The sequence below is a fragment of the Panthera tigris genome, chromosome A3, assembly GCF_018350195.1.
Source record: "Panthera tigris isolate Pti1 chromosome A3, P.tigris_Pti1_mat1.1, whole genome shotgun sequence".
Taxonomy (NCBI): Eukaryota; Metazoa; Chordata; class Mammalia; order Carnivora; family Felidae; genus Panthera; species Panthera tigris.
In genome coordinates this window covers 72,279,174-72,301,892 of record NC_056662.1, presented here as the reverse complement: position 1 = coordinate 72,301,892, position 22,719 = coordinate 72,279,174, and the positions used below count along the sequence as shown (strand labels likewise).

Here is a 22,719-nt window from a genome sequence, read left to right as displayed (position 1 = left end):
TCATGTGTGAAAGATTTAATGTGTACTTAACAGAAATTTAGCTTGTCTTGGTTTCTGATCTAATGTTTTGAGGTTGAAACCATGGAGATCAAAGACTCTGTAATATGTCCTTCTGTGTCCCTACTTGGGAAAGAATACAGAATGTAATAATTATTCGGTTAAATTTATTTAATATATGAACATCTGTGGCAGACACTGCCAGCTGCTTACACAAAATCCATCTTTCTCTTCTACCTTTCTAACAGACTCTGATTTTACTTGGGGCAGCAACATGCCTTTCTGTATTTCCCATCTTCCTTGAAAGAGTAGTGGCCCTGAGATGTGAGACAGATTGCTGCTTGAGGATTTCAGGAAAGCTCATTGACAGGACTGACTCAGCCAGGGGTTTTGCCCGTATAGCCTTTCCTCTCTCTTCCTGACTGTAGAATGAATATCATGATGGAGCTATAGCAGCCTTCTTGAAACCATGAGGGAAAGGACAAGGACATTATAGTGGCCTTGACCCTGACCCGGCCCCTGAGGGAAGGGACAGGTGAGGAATGGGGAACTACTGATAAAGGGAATTATGAGAGAGGGATCCTTTTTTGGGGTGGCAGAAATGTTCTGGAACTAGATAGTGGTGATGGGTACAAAAATATTCAGACTATTGGAAAAATCACTGTATATTTAGTATGCTATGAACACTTTAAAAGGGTGAATTTAATATTATGTGAATTATATCTCAATCTGTCTCTATCCGTAGAACAAGGGCAGTCATTCGCCAACTCTGGTCACCATACAACATCCCTGACTCCTCCTATCACTCCACAACAAAACGCTCTGGGGAACAGATCATCTTGACATACTGCAGCCAGAACTCTGGTTGAGCTCTCTCTAGATTTGATGACCTGTGTCTAGAGGAGAAAGCTTCTTCACCCCTGTAATAGCTCCTTCTTTGAGAAGGAATATCTATTAGTGTGACACTCCTGACCATTCTACCCTGTCCCTACTCCTCACACACAGACTTATCTAAGTGTTACATTTGGAAGAAGAAACAAGCATTGCCCAGGTGCTTTCTCTTCTTCCTTCCCTGGGGAGTACACTACACTTGGGGATCATCACTTCTGCTTTGCTTGTCAGGGGAGCCCTGCCTATGCCTGGGTGAGTGTGTTTAATTCTGCAGAAGAGATTATTACAAAGTCCACTTACCTGAAGATTTCTGCTTTACTCTCTGTCTTATTTGTCAACAACTCACATAATGAAGAGAGGTGTTATCCAATGGGCCCCTTAACCATAACCCTCCTTTTAAAGGCTTACAAGGAATGTGCATCAAGAGGTGGCAGGACATCCAACCCATTAACTTTGTGAAGCAGTGAACCATGCGAGAATTAACCATTCAAACTCCCATAATCCACTTTGAATTTCCTCAGAATCTTTCTGAGTCCTGATCCCTGGTTTGAAGCACACTGTGCAACAGAGGGAGGTCCATAAAGAAAGAAAAAGCCAATGTGGAGATAGATTTTCTGCAGTTTTACAGCACTAGCTGGAACACAGCACTCTTGGGACAGGGCCTGTGTTGGAAGAGATGCTTCTATGGGCTCCCATGGCCTCTCTGCACCCCTTCCACCTCACTTGTTAAAGAGAAGGGAAGCTGATATGACACATGCAGCATTTTTTTTTGTTGTTGTTTTGTTTTGTTTTGTTTTGTTTTGTTTTGTTTTGTTTCAGACACACTGCTCTGGAAACTGGGACAGACATCAGCCCCTTCGGTTATGAAAGACTCCAAACACAATATGCTGCTGAGTCGAGGCTCGATTGGCTGTGATGACGGTGGAAAGATGTGTCAGTGAGAAACTCTGAGGTTAACATTTGCAAAGTGAATCTTACTTTAAATTCACAAAGACACACTGCTATTTAAAGAAACCATGATGAATTTTAAGCATCAGCATCCTTTCATATAAAATCAAATTTTCATATTGTAACGTACCCCTTCATCCTGGGATCTGACTGCATGTGTCAATTTTAAATGCAAGAAGTCATCCAGTCACTACCTTACAAAGCAGCCCTTACTGATGTTAAACATCTTTATTTTTCAGAAAGACCTTCCTTTAACCTTTCACCTTCCATCCAGGGTTTGTCCCCTGGAGCCACACACCATGGCATCTTTCGCATTGTTGAAATAGCTGTCACACTACCATTTCTTCTGCAGGCCAACTATCCCCAAGTACTTCAATTTAATTGAAGACACTTTTGAAGTCCTGGCCATAAGCACAGCCATAGCGGCTATAAAAACAAGCCACCAGCTTGACCTTAAAAATACTATTCTTTTTGATTAGTGAGAGGCACAGATATGTGTACACAAATAAGTGTAGTTGGAAGCAGAATGGATTAAAGAGAAGTAAAAACAAGAAGTAGAATGGGACTATAAATGAAATGCTATAGGAAGAAAGATGAGCAAGAGAATTAGAGTTAACCATATTTATGTTTCTTGGCTTTAGGGACTCAAATTTTCAACCTCTAGGACACAACTTCTTCCTGTCTACATAAGGAAAAATGTGTACATCCAAATCATGTAGTGTCTGGCAAAACTATGTAATAACCCATTCCAATTTTTATGTTAAGCAATCTTAAAGAAAATTACGTATTTCTGTAGTTACATAAGCTACTCCTATTCTAAATCTGAGTTAATATTGTCAAAAATAAACTGTTGAACTTCTAAAGCACAGGTAAACCAACAGATTGCCACAATCCATTTCTACGACTGTCATTAGTGTTCACCAAAGAGCTGGTAAAGCCTCTATACACAGCTTAATCAATTTCCCTCCCAAGTTTTCAGATTATGTTACAGTTTCAGATATAACTGTAATTAAAGATTTATAGCAACATTTTAAACCATGCCATAGTTACAAATGCTCTAAAAACAGTCCCCTGCTCCCCATCTCTGCTTCCATAGCTCCCACTGCAACAGAAATTGGTGGCAAAAAAAAAAAAAAAAAAAAAAAAAAAAAAGAGCTTTTTGAGACATGGAGATTAAAAAGTAGAGGATGGGAAGGGAGCAAGGAAAAGTAGCTTAACAGTGGAGAAACCTGACAAACACTTATCTCAGCCAGGTGATGGAGGCTGAGATACATACATAAATAGTAGGCACCCTTGATATGGTGTGATGAAAATGGCACTTGACCTCTGGTCTTCCACTCATCCATAACCCCAGTCTTATTATGAGAAAAATACCAGACACATTGTACTGGGGAGCTCCCTACAAAGTACCTAACCCCAAAGTACACCTCAAGACTGCCAAAATCACTGAAAACAAGGCAAGTCTATGAAACTGTCAAAGCTTAAAGAAATCTATGGAGACAAGATAACTAAATGTAAAATGATATCCTGGATGAATCCTGGAACAGAAAGAAGACGTTAGGTAAAAACTTTAAAAATCTGAAGAAAATATAGGCTTTAGTTAATAATGATGTACCAATATTGGTTCACCAGTTGTGACAAATGTACCATACTAATATAAGATGTTAATTAAAGAAACTGAGGAGCACCTAGGTGACTCAGTTGGTTAAGTGCCCAACTTTCGCTCAGGACATGATCTCACAATTCGTGAGTTTGAGGCCACATCATGCTCGCTGCTGTCAGCATCAAGCCTGCTTTGGATCCTCTGTCTCCCTCTCTCTGCCCTTCCTTGTGCAGTCCCTCTCTCTCTCTCTCTCTCTCTCTCTCTCTCTCTCAAAAATAAATAAACAGGGGCACCTGGGTGGCTCAGTCGGTTGGGCATCCGACTTCAGCTCAGGTAATGACCTCGTGGTCTGTGGGTTCAGGCCCCACGTCAGTCTCTGTGCTGACAGCTCAGAGCCTGGAGCCTGCTTCGGATTCTGTGTCTTCCTCTTTCTCTGACCCTCCCCCGCTCATGCTCTGTCTCTCTCTGTCTCAAAAATAAATAAACGTTTAAAAAAATTAAAAATAAATAAATAAACAAACAAACATTTGAGGGGCCAAGATGGCAGAGCAGCATGGAAGCTTTTTTTTGGCCTCTCTTGTCCCTGAAATGCAGCTAGATCAAAACTAAACCATCTTTCACACCTAGAAAACTGATTTGAGGATTCACACAACAATCTGTACAACTGGAACCACAGAACTTGGCAGATATGTGGTGTGAAGAGGTGAACTGGGGGAGAGAGAAGCCACAGAGGGTAGGGAGCTGTTTTTGCTTGCAGAAAGAGGACAGAGACAGTGGGAGAGTACAGGAAAAGCATTCCCTCTCAAAGCAGCTGGAGAGAAAGAGAAAGAGTGGAAACAACAGCAAGAGACTGAACAAGAAAGGGAGAAAGGAAAAAGAGGGTTTAAATGCCCTTAAGACTCTATAAACAGGGGAGCACAGAGTCTGAAACTCTGCAGCTCACTACCTGGTGGAGCTCCGGTGGGAAGGGCGAATCCCCAGGAGCATACAGTGAGGTCCTCAGAGTCCTCAGGGCACAAGGGGAGAGGCAGTTCCTCCACTGGGAGGACATTTGGTAGAGGCTGTGGGGCCTCCCCACAGGCAAAGTTCCCAGTGGACCCTGGAGAACAGCCATGTTCACTGGTGTTGGAACAAGGACATTAAGGGTGAAGCCTGGCGCCAGATGTGTGTTGTGATTTACCATAATCCCTGAAAATGCTGCTGCTGCACGATCATGTGAACTTTTTCTGGGGCACACTGGCACCCAGCTTCAGTCTCTGAGCATCTATAGCAGCATGGTCTCACAAATGTACCAGAGTGCAGGCTGGGACACAGCCATTGCTCAGCAAGACCCTTCCCCAGGGGGTCTGAGAAGGTCAAAGGTGCAGTGCCCTCAGAAGTGAGGAGTTGGGAAACACAGTCCCATCTGAGGTAAAACTTTGGAGGGAGGTACCACCTGGCAGGCTGATGGCTTGGTAAAGGACAATGTAGAAGCAGGGAGTGGACAGAAGCTGGAGACAAAGGAAGGGTGCTGATTGCCAGCCCCTGAGAGCACAGAGTTCTGATACTAGAGACTGAGTAGCTGGGTGACACCATTTTCACCCCTCCTGTGCATGCGTATGCATGCCTACATGGGCCACAATGATCCACCCCAGTAAACTAAGCAGTGCCATCTAGTGGGGGATGGAGCCATTATACCAAGCCCTATATAACTTGGCCAACTGCACTCTAGAGGAACACCACAAGTCTCTCCACCTGCTTAGTTTACAGACTATAAAGGGCTTCATAGCTTGACTTCTAGGGGAAACTGGGTATAATTTCAATCATATTTCATTCTGTTTGCTCGTTCATCTATTCAGTTTTTTTCTTTTCTTATTCTTGAATAAAGAGAAAAATTTTATTTTTATTTTGTTTTTATAAAAAGGATTTTTAATTTTTTCTACTATATTTTTTACTTCTTTGTAAATTTTTTAAATTCTATTTTACTTTCATCACTTCATTTTATTCTATATTGTTGTATTCATTTCTTTTATTTTCAAATGTTTTCCTTTTTTTTCCTTTTCTTTTCTTTCCCATTTTTCCTATGAAGCTTCTTTCAACAACCAGACCAAAACACACCTAAAATCTAGCATCCATTATTTGATTTTTTTGTGTGCTGTGTTTAGTTTTTTAATTTTTATTTTTTTTCTTTTATTAATTCTTTCTCTTCCTTCAAAATGAAGAAACAAAGGAATTCACCCAAAAGAAAGAACAGGAAGAAGTGACAGCCAGGGACTTAATCAACACAGATACAAGCAAAATGTCTGAACCAGAATTTAGAATCACGGTAATAAGAATAATAGCTGGGGGGCAGAAGGGGGGCATCTGGGTGGCTCAGTCGGTTAAGCATCTGACTTTGGCTCAGGTCATGATCTCACGGTTCTTGAGTTTGAGCCCCACATCGGGCTCTATGCTGACAGCTTAGAGCCTGGAGTCTGTTTCAGATTCTGTATCTCCCTCTCTCTCTGCCCCTCCCCCGCTCACACACACACACACACACACACACACACACACACTCTCTCTCTCTCTCTCTCAAAAATAAATAAATAAATAAACATTAAAAAAATTTTAAAAATAATAATAGCTGGGGTTGAAAGAAAAGCATAGAATCCCTTTCTGTGGAGATAAAAGAAATAAAATCTAGTCAGGATGAAATTAAAAATGCTATTACTGAGATGCAATCTTGAATGGATGCCATGGTGGCAAGGATGGATGAAGGAGAGCAGCGAATCCGTGATAGAGAAAACAAACTTATGGAGAATAATGAAGCAGAAAAAAAGAGGGAAAGTAAGGCAAAAAAGCATGATATAAGAATTAGAGAACTCAGTGACTCATTAAAAAGGAATAACATCCTAATCATAAGGGTCCCAGAAGAGGAAGAGAGAAAAAGGAGTAGAAAGTTTATGTGAACAAGTCATAGTGGAAAACTTTCCTAACCTGGGGAAAGACATGAACATCAAAATCCAGGAAGCACAAAGAACTCCCATTAGATTCAACAAAAAACCAACCATCAAAAAGGCATATCATAGTCAAATTCACAAAATACTCAGGCAAGGAAAGAATCATGAAAGCAGCAAGGGAAAAAAAAAGTCCTTAACCTACAAGGAAAGACAGATCAAGTTTGAAGCAGACCTATCCACAGAAACTTGGCAGGCCAGAAGGGAGTGGCAGGATATATCAAATGTGCTGAATCAGAAAAATATGCAGCCAAGAATTCTTTATCCAGCAAGGCTATCGTGCAAAATAGAAGGAGAGACAAAGAGTTTCCCAGACAAACAAAAACTAAAGGAGTTCGTGACCACTAAACCAGCCCTGCAAGCATTTTAAGGAGGGACCTCTGAGGGGGGAAAGATGGGGAAAAAAAAGACCAAAAGCAACAAACACTAGAAAGGACCAGAGACCACCACCAGAAACTCCAACTCTACAGGGAACATCATGGCAATAAATTCATATCTTTCAGTACTCACTCTAAACATCAATGGACTAAACACTCCAATCAAAAGACACAGGGTAACAGAATAGATAAGAAAACAAGATCCATCTATATGCTGTTTACAAGAGACCCATTTTACACCTACAGATACATGCAGATTGAAAGTAAGGAGATGGAGAACCATCTATGATGCTAATGGCCACCAAAAGAAACCTGAAGTAGCCATACTTATATCAGACAATCTAGATTTTAAAATAAAGACTGTAACAAGAGAGGAAGAAGGTCATCATATCATAATTAAGGGGTCTATCCACCAAGATCTAATAGTTGTAAACATTTACGCCCCCAACATGGAAGAACCCAACTAATCACAAACATACAGAAACTTTTTGATGATAATACCATAATAGTAGGGGACTTCAACACCCCACTTACAGTAATGGACAGATCATCTAAACAGAAAATCAACAAGGAAACAATGGCTTTGAATTACACACTATACCAGATGAACTTAACAGATATATTCAGGACATTTCACCCTAAAGCAGAATACACATTCATCTTGAGTGCACAAGGAACATTCTCCAGAATAGATCACATATTGGGGCACAAATCAGCCCTCAACAAGCACAAAAAGATCAAGATCATACCATTCATATTTTCAGACTACAACACTATGAAACTTGAAATCAACCACACAAAAAAAATTTGGAAAGACAACAAATACTTGAAGACTAAAGAACATTCTGCTAAAGAATGAATGGGCTAACCAAGAAGATAAAGAGAAAATTAAAAAGTACAAGGAAGGGGCGCCTGGGTGGCTCGGTCGGTTAAGCGGCCAACTTCGGCTCAGGTCATGATCTCGCGGTCCGTGAGTTCGAGCCCCGCGTCAGGCTCTGTGCTGACTGCTCAGAGCCTGGAGCCTGTTTCAGATTCTGTGTCTCTCTCTCTGCCCCTCCCCTGTTCATGCTCTGTCTCTCTCTGTCTCAAAAATAAATAAACGTTAAAAAAAATTAAAAAAAAAAAAAGTACAAGGAAGCCAATGAAAATGATAACACCACAGCCCAAAACCTCAGGAACACAGCAAAGGTGGCCAAAAGAGGGAAGTATACAGCAATCCAAGCTTTCCTAAAGAAGGAAGAAAGGTATCAGATACACAACCTAATCTTACATCTTAAAGAGCTGGAAAAAGAACAGCAAATAAGACCCAAAACCATTAAAAGATGGGAAATAATAAAGAATAAAACAAAAATCAATGCTATCGACACCAAAATAAAAACAGTAGAATGGATCAATGAAACCAGGAGCTGGTTCTTTGAAAAAATTAACAAAATTGATAACTTAGCTAGTTTGATCAAAAAGAAAAAGGAAAGGACCCAAATAAATAAAATCAAGAATGAAACAGGAGGGACACCTGGGTGGCTCAGTCAGTTAAGCATCCGACTTCAGTTCAGGTCATGATCTCATAGTCTGTGAGTTCAAGCCCCACGTCAGGCTCTATGCTGACGGCTTGGAGCCTACTTCCAATTCTGTGTCTCCCTCTCTCTGCCCCTCACCCACTCACACCTCTGTCTCTCTCATTCTCTCAAAAGTAAATAAACATTAAAATAATTTGTTTAATAAATAAATAATGAAAGAGAGATCATAACCAACATAGCAGAAATACAACCAATAATATGACAATATTGTAAGCAATTATACACCAATAAATTTGGCAATCTGGAAGAAATGGACAAATTCCTAGAAACATATACACGACCAAAACTTAAACAAGAAGAAATAGAAAATTTGAACTGACCCATAACCAGTAAATAAATCAAATTAATAACCAAATATCTCCCAAAAAATAAGAGTCCAGGGCCAGATGGCTTTCCAGGGAAATTCTACCAAACATTTAAAGAAAAGTTAACACCTATTCTTTTGAAGCTTTTCCAAAAAACAGAAATGGAAGGAAAACTTCCAAACTCATTCATAAGCCAGCTTCATAAGCCAGCATTACCTTGATTCCAAGACCAGACAAAGACCCCACTACAAAGCAGAACTATATACCAATTTTCCTGATGAACACGGATGCAAAAATCCTCAACAAGATACTAGCCAACTGGATCCAATTAGACATTAAAAGAATTACTCACCATGACCAAGTGGGATTTATACCTGGGATGCAGGGCTGGTTCAATATCCACAAAACAATAATGTGATACAACACATCAATAAAAGAAAGGACAAGAACCATATGATCCTCTCAATAGATGCAGAGAAAGCATTTGACAAAATATAGCATCTTTCTTGATAAAAACCCTCAAGAAAGTAGTGATAGAAGGATCATACCTCAAGATGATAAAAGCCATATATGAAAGACCCACTACTAATATCATCCTCAATGGGGAAAACTGAAAGCTTTCCCCCTAAAGTCAGGAACACGACAGGGATGTCCACTGTCGCCATTGTTATTCAACATAGTGTTGGAAGTCCTAGCCTCAAAAATCAGATAACACAAGAAATAAAAGGCATCCAAATTGGCAAGGAGGAAGTCAAACTTTCACTCTTCACAGATGACATGAAACTCTATATGGAAAACCCTAAAATTCCACCAAAAAACTGCTCGAACTGATTCATGAATTCACCAAAGTCATAGGATATAAAATCAATGTACAGAAATAGGTTGCATTCCTATACACCAATAATGAAGCAACAGAAAGAGAAATCAAGGAATTGATCCCATTTACCACTGCACCAAAAATCATAAAATACCTAAGAATAAACCTATCCAAAGAGGTGAAAAATCTATACACTGAAAACTATGGAAAGTTTATGAAAGAAATTGAAGAAGACATTAAAAAAATGGAAAAACATTCCATGCTCATGGATTGGAAGGACAAATATTATTAAAATAATACTACCCAAAGCAATCTACATATTCAATGCAATCCCTAACAAAATAATACCAGCATTCTTCAGAGAGCTAGAACAAACAATCCTAAAATTTGTATGGAACCAGAAAACACCATGAACACCCAAGAACCTTGAGAAAGAAATACAAGCTGGAGGCATCAAAATCCTGAACTTCAAGATGTAATACAAAGCTGTAATCATCAAGACAGTATGGTACTGGCACAAAAACAGACACTCAGATCAATAGAACAGAATAGAGAACCCAGAAAAGGACCCACAAATATATGGCCAACTAATCTTTGACAAAGCAGGAAAGAATATCCAATGGAATAAAGATAGTCTCTTCAGTAAGTGGTGCTGGGAAAACTGGACAGCAACATGCAGAAAAGTAAACCTGAATCACTTTCTTACACCATACACAAAAATAAACTCAAAATGGATGAAAGACCTCAATGTAAGACAGGAAGCCCAAAATCCTAGAGAAGAAAGCAGACAAAAACCTCTTTGACCTCAGCTGCAGCAACTTCTTACTCAACAAATCTCCAGAGGCAAGGGAAACAAAAGCAAAAATGAACTATTGGGACCTCATCAAAATACAAAGCTTCTGCACAGTGAAGGAAACAATCAGCAAAACTAAAAGGCAACCAACGCAATGGGAGAAGACAATCAATCTTCTGACTTATCTGACATACCAGATAAAGGGTTAGTATCCAAAATCTATAAAGAATTTATCAAACTCAACACCCAAAAAACAAATAATCCAGTGAAGAAATGGGCAAAAGACATGAATAGACACTTCTCCAAAGAAGACATCCAGATGGCCAACTGACACATGAAAAAAATGCTCAATATCACTCATCGGCAGGCAAATACAAATCAAAACCACAATGAGACACCATCTCACACCTGTCAGAACAGCTAACATTAACAACTCAGGCAAGAACAGATGTTGGCGAGGATGTGAGAAAGAGGATCTCTTTTGCATTGTTGGTGGGAATGCATGCTGGTGCAGCCACTCTGAAAAACAGTATGGAGGTTCCTCAACAAACTAAAAATAGAACTACCCTACACCCAGGAATTGCACTACTAGGTATTTATCCAAGGAATACAGGTGTGCCGTTTCAAATGTTGATAGCAGTGCTATTGACAATAGTATGTAAAGAGCCCAAATGTCCATCAAAAGATGAATGGATAAAGAAGATGTGGGATGTGTGTGTGTGTGCGTGCACACACATATATATATACATATTTACATATGCCCATGCTCACACACACACACACACACACACACACACACACACACAGGAATATTACTCAGCAATCAAAAAGAATGAAAACTTGCCATTTGCAACTGCATGGATGGAACTAGAGGGTATTATGCTAAGTGAAATTAGTCAGTCAGAGAAAGACAAATATTATGACTTCACTCATATGTGGAATTTAAGATACAAAACAGATGAACCTAAGGGACAAGAAGCAAAAATAATATAAAAACAGGGAGGGCAACAAAACATAAGAGACTCTTAAATACAGAGAACAAACTGATGGTTGCTGTAAGGCTTGTGGGTGGAGAGATGGGTTAAATGGGTAAGGGGCATTAGGGAGGACATTTGCTGGGATGAGCACTGGCTATTATACATAGGGGATGGATCACTGGAATCTACTCCTGAAATCATTATTGCACTATATGCTAACTAACTTGGATGTAAATTAAAAATAAAAAATAACAATAAATTTAAAATTAAAATTTTTAAAATTTAAAAATTAATAAAATAAATAAATAATAAATAAACATTTTAGAAAGGAAGGAAGGAACAAAGGAAGGAAGTAACTGAATCCCTATAGTATCTTCTAACTTATCTATAAATTTCAAACTATTCTAAAACAAAAGATTTATTTTTAAAAAAGGTAGAGGAAGAGAAGCAGCAATAGAAAGCAACAGCACCCAAAGGCTCTATATGTAGACTTTGCAGATCCACCTGAGAAGTGAATCCACTATTGGTAATAATATCTCTATGAGTGTATTTTCCTGAATTTCAAACAACCAAGTTATAAACTAATTCTTAGAATATGATGTTTGTAAATTTTGCTGTATTTGAGAATAAGGCAGAACACCTTTGACCTCTAGAATGTTTTGAGTGCCTTTTGTCACCAAGTTAAATTCAAACTTTTTTTTATTGTTTATTTATTTTGAGAGAGAGATAGTGTGGGGGAGGAGCAGAGAGAGAGGGAGAGAGAGAGAGAGGGAGAGAGGGAGACAGAGAGAGAATTACAGGCACTGACAGCATAGAGCCCGATGCACGGCTCAAACCCATCAACCACAAGATCATGACCTGAGCCGAAATCAAGAGTTGGACACTTAAACAACTGAGCCACCCAGGTGCTCCTTAAATTCAAACATTCTGAACAGGCATATAACAAACCTTGATTTTCATTGGAAAATATTTTCTGTCCATAAACTCCATTAAGCCAGTTTAATTCATTGATCAATTTTCCATCAGGACAGGATAATTAAATCATTTTCCATATTTTCCATATTCATTTTGATATCATTGAAACCATCTTCATTGGGAATATTTTCCATTTAAGTATTTTACTGACAATTTTATTTATCAATCTAAATTGTGTCCATATAAAATGTTCCCAATCATTGCTTCTTCCATTGTAAATTTATTTTTATAGCTATTATTTCCAGCAAGTCAGCTTTCACTAAGATTTTATTATTCCATACTTTTAAATTAAAATTTAATCTTAAAATGTTTCCTTTAGGGGCACCTGGGTGGCTCAGTTGGTTAAGTGTCCGACTTCAGCTCAGGTCATGATCTTGCAGTCTGTGAGTTCAAGCTTCGTGTCGGGCTCTGTGCTGACAGCTCAGAGCCTGGAGCCTGCCTCAGATTCTGTGTCTCCCTCTCACTCTGCCCCTCCCCTGCCCACACTCTGTCTCTCTCTCTCTCTCTCTCTCTCTCTCAAAAATAAATAAACATTTAAAAAAATAATAAAATGTTTCCTCTAATTATTATCCATTTTATATTAAAATTAAATTTTGTTTTTATTATTATCAATAATTTCTATATAAGCATTATGACTTAGACAAAAGGCTAATGGCTTGTATTTATTTCTTACATAATCTGTAAGAAAACTGTGGGTTTTGTGAGACAAAGATATAGACTAATATAAAGAAATAGTGGCAGTGTCAGCAAGCAACAGAGACAGAGTCAAAGATCTGACTGTTTATGGACCAGGTCAAACTTCCTTGGAGCCAAAAGTCCTCAGGGTCATAAGCCATAAAAATGTCCTCAGGGTCATCCAGACTGGTCCAAATGGCTGAGTCTAAATGTCCTGTATCAGTATATATATATGTATGTGTTTGGTGCATAAGTTAGGAAGAGGCAAAATAAAGGTGGAAAAGGTATTGAAAGGAGAATCAATGAGTTATAGCGATTAAGAACATGGGCTTGGGTATCAGAATGTCAAGGTACAAATCCTATCACCACCACTTAATTTGCTCTGTAACCTGGGAAAGTTACTTCTCTATGCCTCAATTTTTCTACCTGATACATGAGGAAAATGTTGAGGTCACAGGGTTCAGGATTAAATGAGATAATATATGTAAAATATTGAGTACAGAACTTGGCACATCCTAGGTTCCAGCAAATGTCAGTGTATATGTGTGCAAATATCTGACTCTGAATTTGTCACATATACTATGCTTTGATAAACCAATAGTATGCATGTACTCTTCCATTTAACATACCACAAACTATAGGAGTTAGCCCTAGAGATGATTTTTTAAGCCCCACTCTTCATGTGTAGTTGATCTTTACATGCCATATACAATTGATCATTATATATCACATAACCACCACATACACAAAAGTACAATTATATTGTTAAAATCAAGAGAAATACATTATGCATTAACACAAAACACTGCATAATGGAAACATGCAGGTTTTAGAATTTGAGAAATGCAGGATCAAATCCCATTTATCAACTCAGGATTTGTCTAAGTTAGTGAACCTCTCTGTATCTGTTTTCTCACTGTGCAAACGGGAATAAGATATATTTCTCACAAAACTGTGATAAGGATTAAGTTAACAATAGTAAGATACTCAGCACATGGAACATACCCTATAAATGTCACACCTGTGCATGTGCACACACTCACACACACATGCACACACACACACTCCTTAATTAGTGCCATTTCTGTCCAAATGACCAAATATTTTGTCATAAAATACTTTCATATTTTATGTCCTGTGTTTCAAATGACTTATTCTGGCAGTTTCCAACCCAGAATACTAGACCCCTGGGCATACACAAAGACCTACTATAGGTACAAGGCCTTAGATAATTTTAAGAAAATCAGTTTCCAGATCTTCAACATCCACATGTATTCTTTCCTCGTGTTGGCCTGTCTGAGAAAGCACCTGTGCTCTGGGGTGGTTCTCCTTTCCTACAGCCCTTTGCACAAACATCTCTGAAAGGAAATCCCTTAATCTCATTCTGTGCATCACCCCAAAGCATAAAAACCTCTAGAGTACCAAAACAGAGTACAGTTTCTTTAATCAAGTTTCCATAAACACCTCCAGCTTTCTCCTTAAGAAATAAGTCTCCAGTACAGATTTTCCTTTTAAATTGAATAACATTTATCATGTTTTTAAGTATAGTTTTATTATTTACATGAACTGTATTCTATTAGTAATCATAATAGCAACTCAAGCCAGAAGAAAAAAAATTATAAAGCTTTATGATCATAGGAAATTAAGAAAATATATTTAAATGTATATGTGCATATATACACATACATACTGTACATACATATTGCAAAAAAGCTTGATAGGGTGATCAATAACAAACTCTCAAACATAACAATGGGATAAAATTCTGTGGGGGAAGTGGAATGGAAATCAAACTCAAAGAGGAAAAGGTATGATGTAAAATTTTCCAACGCTAAAAAAACTTTAAATGATGGCAATTATTAAATCACTAACTTATTTATATTCCATTGGATAAATTCCTGAGTGACTTAACATTTTAATTTTGAACTAAAAATAGTAAAAATCAGCCAAATATTACATCCTTTGCAACTAAATTTTTGATGAAACAAAAACTAGATAACTGAATTCTGTTAAGAGCTACACAGAAGGGGGAGAAAGGGTAATCTGGCAAAGCGAACCCTCAAACATCAAGTGTCCCTTCTGAAATTCAAGCCCAATTTCAGTGACTTGAAACGAAGACCACTAGTTCAAATGCCCTCTCTTCATTTCCTACCCAACTTTATTCTTTCCCACCCCGCCCGCCCCCCAACCCCGCACCTCCTCACTCCGCGGGCTCGGAAAGCCCAGCAGTCCCCTTTCTACCCCCCCTCGACCCCTCCTCACACCCACAGCGTTCTCTGCTCTCCCTCTCCTCTCCCACCCCAGGTCTTCGGCGCATGCGCGCTTGGATGCAGTCCCATCCGCGGCTGCTGTGTCATGGCCGAGCGGAAGTCCCGGCCACAGCGGGGAGGGAGGCGGGGGCGTCCTTAAGATGGAAGGCACTTTTCTTAGCTTTCTCCCCTTCTGCCCAGAACACCTCTTTGATCTCCCACTGTCGCGGGGAGGTGGGGGCCGTCCCCTACCCTGCACTCTCCCGAACACCTCGTAGTCCACGGATTTGAGTCGCCTGGCGGCAGACATGGCGGCGAGTCCTCTGCCGAGGAGCCGGAGTGGGGTTCGGGACGCGGCGACTGCGGCGGCCAGGAAAGGGAGGGGGCACATGGGACCTCTCGGCGTACCCCGCGCCTGTCACCAGCCCGGGACGCGAGCGCGCCGGGGTCACGCGTCGGAAGGTGGCAAATGAGACTGCGGGTACTGGGATCGGGGGCAGCTAAGGACGCTGGACGGGAAGACCGTTCGGTCCCTGGCCGCGAGGCCTCCCTCTTTGCCCTCCCCTGCCTTATGGAACCTGACTGGCTTCCCCGCCGGTTCCATGTTCCCTGCGATTTAATTAACCTCCGGGCTCGTTTCTCAGTGTTGGTAAATAAAAGCCGGATGCTGTGCCCAGATGTCAATAGTTTGGTAACCAAACGTGATTGCTTTTGAAATGAAAGATCTGCCAGCTTGTTGATTGAGGGCACTTGGTTATTGAGTTAATTCTTATTAAATGTTTGGGCGACTGCCAAGTCTATTTGGCGATTTTGAGCCAATTCTTAAGGTAATGTGTGCACATTTTCATCTCTTCTGTTGAGTCAGAAAGGTTTGGGACCTGAATCCATATTCAAGTGGATTGTGGTATTTTCTGGGATAAGAAACTTGAAAAATCTAACTTCTTTTATGCTGGTGGAAACGGAGAGTGGGGGGGAAATCTTCTTGCCTGCCGTTCACTCATAGCTTTTTTTATGGTCTTATTGTTGAGCGACATCCCAATTGCCTACAAGGTTAAGGCAGTTTGTACTTAGAGAATGCACTTTATGGTGAGCTGTTATGAAATCTTAATTTAAAGCAACCCACCACTGCGAAGAATCTGGATACAGCTATTGATAATCTGCTGCCTTCTAGAATTCCAAATTTTTTTACTTGTGAGAATTTGCATTTCTCAACATAATTTGTTGGCTTCAATACCTTTACATATTTCTCTGCATCTGGCCACAGAGTTAAAATAATCTTCTACAATATGATTCAATATTATGTGCCAATTCTAGTAGAGAACACCAAAAATCATCTAAAAGTTGGTTAGAATTTGGTTAAAACATTTTAAATAAAATTCCAGTATTCTGGAAGTGCTAATCCAGGTAATTTTATGTAATGAAGACCCTGGCTTATTACAGAGACCTGACAATTATGTCTACCTCTCTTCCCCGTGTTTATTCCATGCCCACTCTAGAATCTACATAGATCCTACACCATTCTTTTCAATGATGTCTCTATAGAGTTTCTACATTGCAATGTAAACAAAACTGAAGGCCTTCAGCCTTCACTAACCTCTTATTACCTGCTTATCCCCATTCATAAATTATTCTGTAGTTTATAGGTAACCTACTGTCAAGGCACTTTGAATTATTCTGCTCTCTGAACATACCTTGACCTTTAAAAAAAAATCTTTAGGGGCACCTGAGTGGTTCAGTCAATTGAACATGGGACCCTGGGTTTCAGCTCAGGTCATGATTTCACAGTTCGTTGAGTTCGAGACCTACATAGGGCTCCATGCTGACATGCCAAGCCTGTCTCCCTCTCTCTCTGCCCCTCCCCTGCTCATTATGTCTCTCTCTCAAAACAAATAATTTAACTAAAAAAAAAAAAGTTTTGTAAATCTTTGCTCTTGGATCTACTTTATTTAGACTACTTCCTCTAATTCCCAAATCTCCCCCTATTCCTTTTAGTTGCCTGTGCAAGTGCTTACCAGATTTCATCCTAATTATTAGTGTCTTCTTCACTAGCACAGTGCCTTCTAAGAAGTAAAACTCAAATTGGGTTGAGATCCTGTCACTACCACTAATCCTGTCACTGATAAGCTTGACATTTTCTTTTTCTTAATCTTGGACTTTCCCCCACATTTACCCAAGAGTGCCCCTGCCAATTATTATGTAGCTTTATTGTAATTTTAGAATGCTATAGCAACAATTGACAGTTGCTTAGCTAAAAAATTTACTGTGTCCGCCAACTACAGAACATTAGCAAACAGACATTTTTTCAGCATGGATTGCCAATAATATGTGATACTAAGACTGTAAAAATTTTAAGCAAATATCACTAATAATTAAGCTAATTTTAAATAATAGAAACATCTTTGCATAGAGAAATTTTTTTCAGTAGGAAAAAATAATCTATAACCCTAACACAATCTTTATCATTTGTGGGTTCTCTTATACATATATTCTAAGTAAAGTCATAATACAAATTCAACCTTTATTTTTTCTTTCTCGATATTATAGTCTTTCCAATGAATATTTTACTAGTTTCATGATACTCTGTTAAATGGGTTTAACCATAAATTTACCTAAGTCCCTATTACACACTCAGATTGCTTCTAATTTGTCATTACCATAAAAAATATTGTGAAGGAAATATTCATGGACATAGCTTTCTTCCCATATTTTTAAATTATTTAGAAGTTTGAATACCCAAACTGTTTAAATATGTAATTTTCTTGATACATATTGCCAAGTGGTTTTCCAAAGGGCTGCACCAATTTAAATATACCACTACCAACACTACATGAGTGTATGACTGTTTGATTTCTGACACAAACAAATGTAAGCAGGTGCTTCACATACAATAAATGACTCAATTAGAAGAAAAGTTTTCATTTTGGAACCTGAGCAATAGACTTGAGGTAACTAGGCTTTGTGTTACTGACTGAAATTAAAACCTAGGTCATGATTTCAAGGTTTGTGAGATCGAGCCTCGCATCAGGCTCTGTGCTGACATCTCAGAGTCTGGAGCCTGCTTTGAATTCCATGTGTCCCTCTTTCTCTGCCCCTCTCCTGCTTGCTCTCTCTCTCTCTATTTCAAAAGTAAACATTAAAAAAAAAATTTTTTTTAATGACCAGGCCACAGAACTTATAAAATAGGGACAGACAATATAGTCTCTGTACCCAAATGATGTTTGAACTGAGTAGGTCTCATCTATAAATCTCTGTATCATCACCATGAAGGGTCAGTTGAAAGTTATTCCTAGAGTGATTTCTCAGAAATTTGATATTAAGGTATAATTAATTTCAGGCACAACCAAAATTACTTAATCTATCAACATATTTCTACCACTGAAATAGTTTTGTAATCATTATGTTAAAAGAGAAAGAGTGAACAAAATATAAACTATTAACTTCCACAGTTGAAGAGGCCTGAACAAACCAATTCCGTGATTCCCTCATGGAAGGAATACTTTACAGACAAAGAAATGGTTAGATAATTAGTACTAAACTGGATTCAAGATCATTAGACACCAGACTGTTAGTCACATGAAGAAGTAGCTAGTTTCCCAGAAGAGGCTGTAATCTCATAATTTATCAGAAAATTTCTTAAGCATTTTATCAGGAAAGCATATTTCTTCTCAGAAGGAAATTCTGTCCCAGGTTTGAACCAATTTTTCTTTATCACAGTCCAATTTGATATTCAAAGCTCAGAAGTACATTTACCATTAAAGTCATTTCCCTCTCCTAGCTTGGTACTGTTAGGCTAGGCATGGTTGATTCCTCCCCTTGCCTTAGTTTCTCTCCGCCTAGATGAGAATTGGAAAGAACTTGTACTTTTGGAATTCAGTGTGGGCTCTCCAGGATTGGTAGATACTCAAAGCTGATTAATTCTTTTGAAGGAATCTTTCTGGGGGGATTCAGAGCTTTTCCCCACCAGGAATTCCTGACCTTTGCTGTCTTGGTAAATGATGTCTATACTTTGCCTAGGGGCACACATCCCCATTCCAACTTCTGTATTGAATACTACACCTCCAACCCCTTTCTGCTTAGACTAGCCCCCAACAAGAAGGCTATGTGGGCTGGGATCCCTTTTAAAATAAACACAGGACCAGATTCCTCCTTTCCATTACATCTAATTGTGGGGACTCATACCCCTGTCCTACCACTGATAGAAGGTGCAGTTTGCTCTGAATGTGACCACCTCTGTCTGCTCTCTTGGAGGCATCATTCAAGTATTTCCAGCCACAGCCTTTCCTCTTTACTTTCTGCAGTCATGGGTCAAATGCCAGTCCCTTCTAGCTCCAACGAGTAAATGCCAAGCTCTCAAAAGAAGGGGTTCTTTTAAAGACCCCTTTAAAGACTCCTTTCACCAGGTAGTGAAGGGAAAACACCTGTTTTTTCTCTCCCTTGGTGGGACCTGGGAGAAGAGAGAAAGCCACAGCTCTCCAATAACTTTCCTGGAAGAAATCCTGTCTCGAGCCCGAGGTGGGTGTTGGGCTAAGGATCTTAAAGCCAGTTTTCAATACCCCTTTGACATGACATGGTAGTCCAGTACCTCATCTTGAAATGTGGGTATAACTAGTGCTTTGTTTTCAGTCTCAGGTCTCAGCTAAAACTGAGACAAAAGTCCCATTTTCCAAATCAACAGAATTCAATATACAAACCCTGTTAGGATCGTGATTTTGAAAGTTCAACAAGACATTTTTGAGACCAAACACAGGTTGACTATTAAATATTATAGGATTATCTTTGTTATATATAATCATGACATTGTGGTGTATTTTTTAAAGGCCTTACCAATTAGAGGTGTATACTGAAATCTTTTAGGGTGTTATGAAATGACATTTGGGACTTGCTTTCAAATCCTCCAGGATTGGGGGTAGGACAGTTTAGAGAGAATAAACTTAGTAAATTGGTGATGGTAATTGCAAGTAAGTCATGGGTATATGGGGATTCATTATACTGTTCTCTAATTTTGTGTGTGTTTGAAATTCTTAGGTAAAGTTTTAAAATAAAATATAAAATTTTTAAAAAGTCCCTCTCATTCTACAAAATATGTGATCAATAATCTTCAAAACTGTCAAAGTTATGAAAAACAGTGAAATCCTGAGAAATGACCAAGAGGAGCCTAAGGAGACATGATGGTTAAAGGTAATGTGTATTAAGGATGGAATTCTGGAACAGAAAAAATTTTCGGTAAAAACTGAGGACATCTGAATAAAGTGTGGACTTTAGTGAAACAGTAAGGTATCAATAATTGGGTCATTAACTGTGACAAATGTACCATCTTAATGTAAGATATTAATAATAAGAGAAACTGGGTATAGGGTATAGGAGAACTCTCTGTACCATTTTAGTAATAGTTTTATAAATCTAAAACTGTTCTAAAATTAAAAATTTACTTTTCAAAAGTCCATTTTAATATCCTGTTATATATTTTCATAATAACATTTGAAAATAATTTCTCACTGTAGTGAATAACAAAATCATTAGTTTAATTTTTTTAATGTTTATTGATTTATTTTGAGGGAGAGCATGTGTGCATATGTGAGCTGGGGGGTTGGGGGGCGCAGATAGAGAGGAGAGAGAGAATCCCAAGCCCACGAACTGTGAGATCATGACCTGAGCCAAAACCAAGAGCCAAAAACAGTCAGCTCAACCGACTGAGCCACTCAGGGGCCCCTAGTTTCAATAAATCGGTACATGATTTAAATTTTTCGTAAATTCCTAAGTCAAGCTAAGATAGAACTGAACAGTTGACCTCAAAGCACTAAAGCTGGTCTTAACCAGTATAAAGAAGCACAAACAGATAATTAAATATAATAATACCTCAACTAATGAAAAGAATGTGTTACAGAAACATAGTTCATTTCCAGAAGAAAATATATAAAATGCATGAGAAAGTTTGAGATGTGAAGAAACAGTATGGAAAAATACCATTATGCTTAGCACCAAGTGCTTTAGAAAACAGGAAATATGCATCTGTATGTCTTGACTAAAGAAAGGATACAGTTAAGATTAGATAAAGAAAAAACTAATCACCACTACTGCTGCTTGGACACATTACAGAGGCAACAAATGGCAAAGCCAGTTTATGTACAGAGTGTGCCCAGGCTCTGAGTCTTAGCTATAGCACCAAGATCAGGAAGGGGAAAAAGCGGACGAACACTAGCTCAGAAAAAAAGTAGGCAGCCCAGGCCCTTCCCTTCCTAATACTTCTCAACCACAGACTTCAGCCAGTCTCAGATTTGCTTTTCCTATGAAAGCAAGGAGCCTATCTGCGGACATTCTTTCTAATTCCTCCTTAGTGTGCACACACATACACATACACACATGCACGCATGCGCGCTTATTGCCTGAAAGGTATAAAATCACATTTACCCTCAGATCTGGGCTAGTGACATCAAGAGTTCTCCTGTCTTTAAAACATATCTAATGGGGCGCCTGGGTGGCTCAGTTGATTGAGTGTCTGGCTTCGGCTCAGGTCATGATCTCACAGTTTGTGGGTTCGAGCCCTGCGTCAGGCTCTGTGCTGACAGCTTACAACCTAGAGCCTGCTTCTGATTCTGTGTCTCCCTCTCTCTCTACTCCTCCTCTGCTCATGCTCTGTCTGTCTGTCTGTCTCTCTCTCCTTCAAAAATAAAAACATTAAAAAAAAATTTTTTTAATAAATAAATAAAACATGCCTATTTTGGGTGCCTGGGTGACTCAGTTGGTTAAGCGTCCAACTCTTGGTTTTGGCTCAGGTCATGGTCTCAAGGTTCATGGGTTCGGGCCCCTCACCCTGCTCTGCACTGACAGTGCAGAGCCTGCTTGCGATTCTCTCTCTGCTCCCCGCCCCCCACCACTCTCACTCTCTCAAAATAAATAAATAAACTTGAAAAAAAATATTGAAAAAAATAAAACAAATCTGTTTCATGATGCCTTGGTGGATAACTGAGTTGGTATACAACATCCATTCCAATCTTTCTAGCTTGCTTTCCTGTTTTGTAGAGCTGGAAAGTTTAAAGTTACATCCATCCCATAGACATTCTTGGAATTGGGATTCCTTACATGCTAGAGGATCAACCATCAGAAGTACAATGCTAGATGCGGAGCAAGGGCATGAATGAGAGACAGAGGCCATCTGCTGCTGGTTCTGTGATGAGCACAATCATAGAGGAATTTTAGTTTTTCTGTGGCATCGTCACATAACTGCAGCTTCTTGGACACCAGGAGGCAAGCAGGGAGCAGGACATTCATTTCACTAGTTAATATCATAGCAAGTGTGGCAGGTTCCAGAGTCTCAGTTCCCTGGATGTGGCAGTTTCCTGACTGTACCAGCTTCCTGATAGTGGCAGGGGAGATAGTTCTAAAGCCAGCAGCTTCTCAATTCAGCACATTTCCTGACTGCAGAAGAATCTACTTAGTAACTCCCTTGGTGGCCCAGTGCTGCAGTGAGAGTCAATCCTGAAATGTCAGCCTCAAAGTGGTTTTCAATCCTGTCTGCACATTAGAATCTCCAGGGGAGCTTACTAATTATACACATACACA

At 39.2% G+C, this 22,719-nt stretch overlaps 1 protein-coding gene across 7 annotated transcripts in view; it reads right to left on the bottom strand.

The window, feature by feature from the left end:
• Positions 1-22,719, bottom strand: part of ACYP2 (acylphosphatase 2) — a 277,959-nt gene that overhangs the window by 161,594 nt on the left and 93,646 nt on the right. Inside the window, exon 1 of one of the 7 annotated variants that reach the window (XM_007075402.3) lies at positions 15,412-15,669. The exons of the other annotated variants lie outside the window; for them this stretch is intronic. Coding sequence (XP_007075464.2) covers positions 15,412-15,550 — 139 coding nt within the window. The 5' untranslated portion in view covers positions 15,551-15,669. Of the gene's footprint in view, positions 1-15,411; positions 15,670-22,719 lie in introns of those variants that run through there. 7 annotated transcript variants of the gene reach the window in all.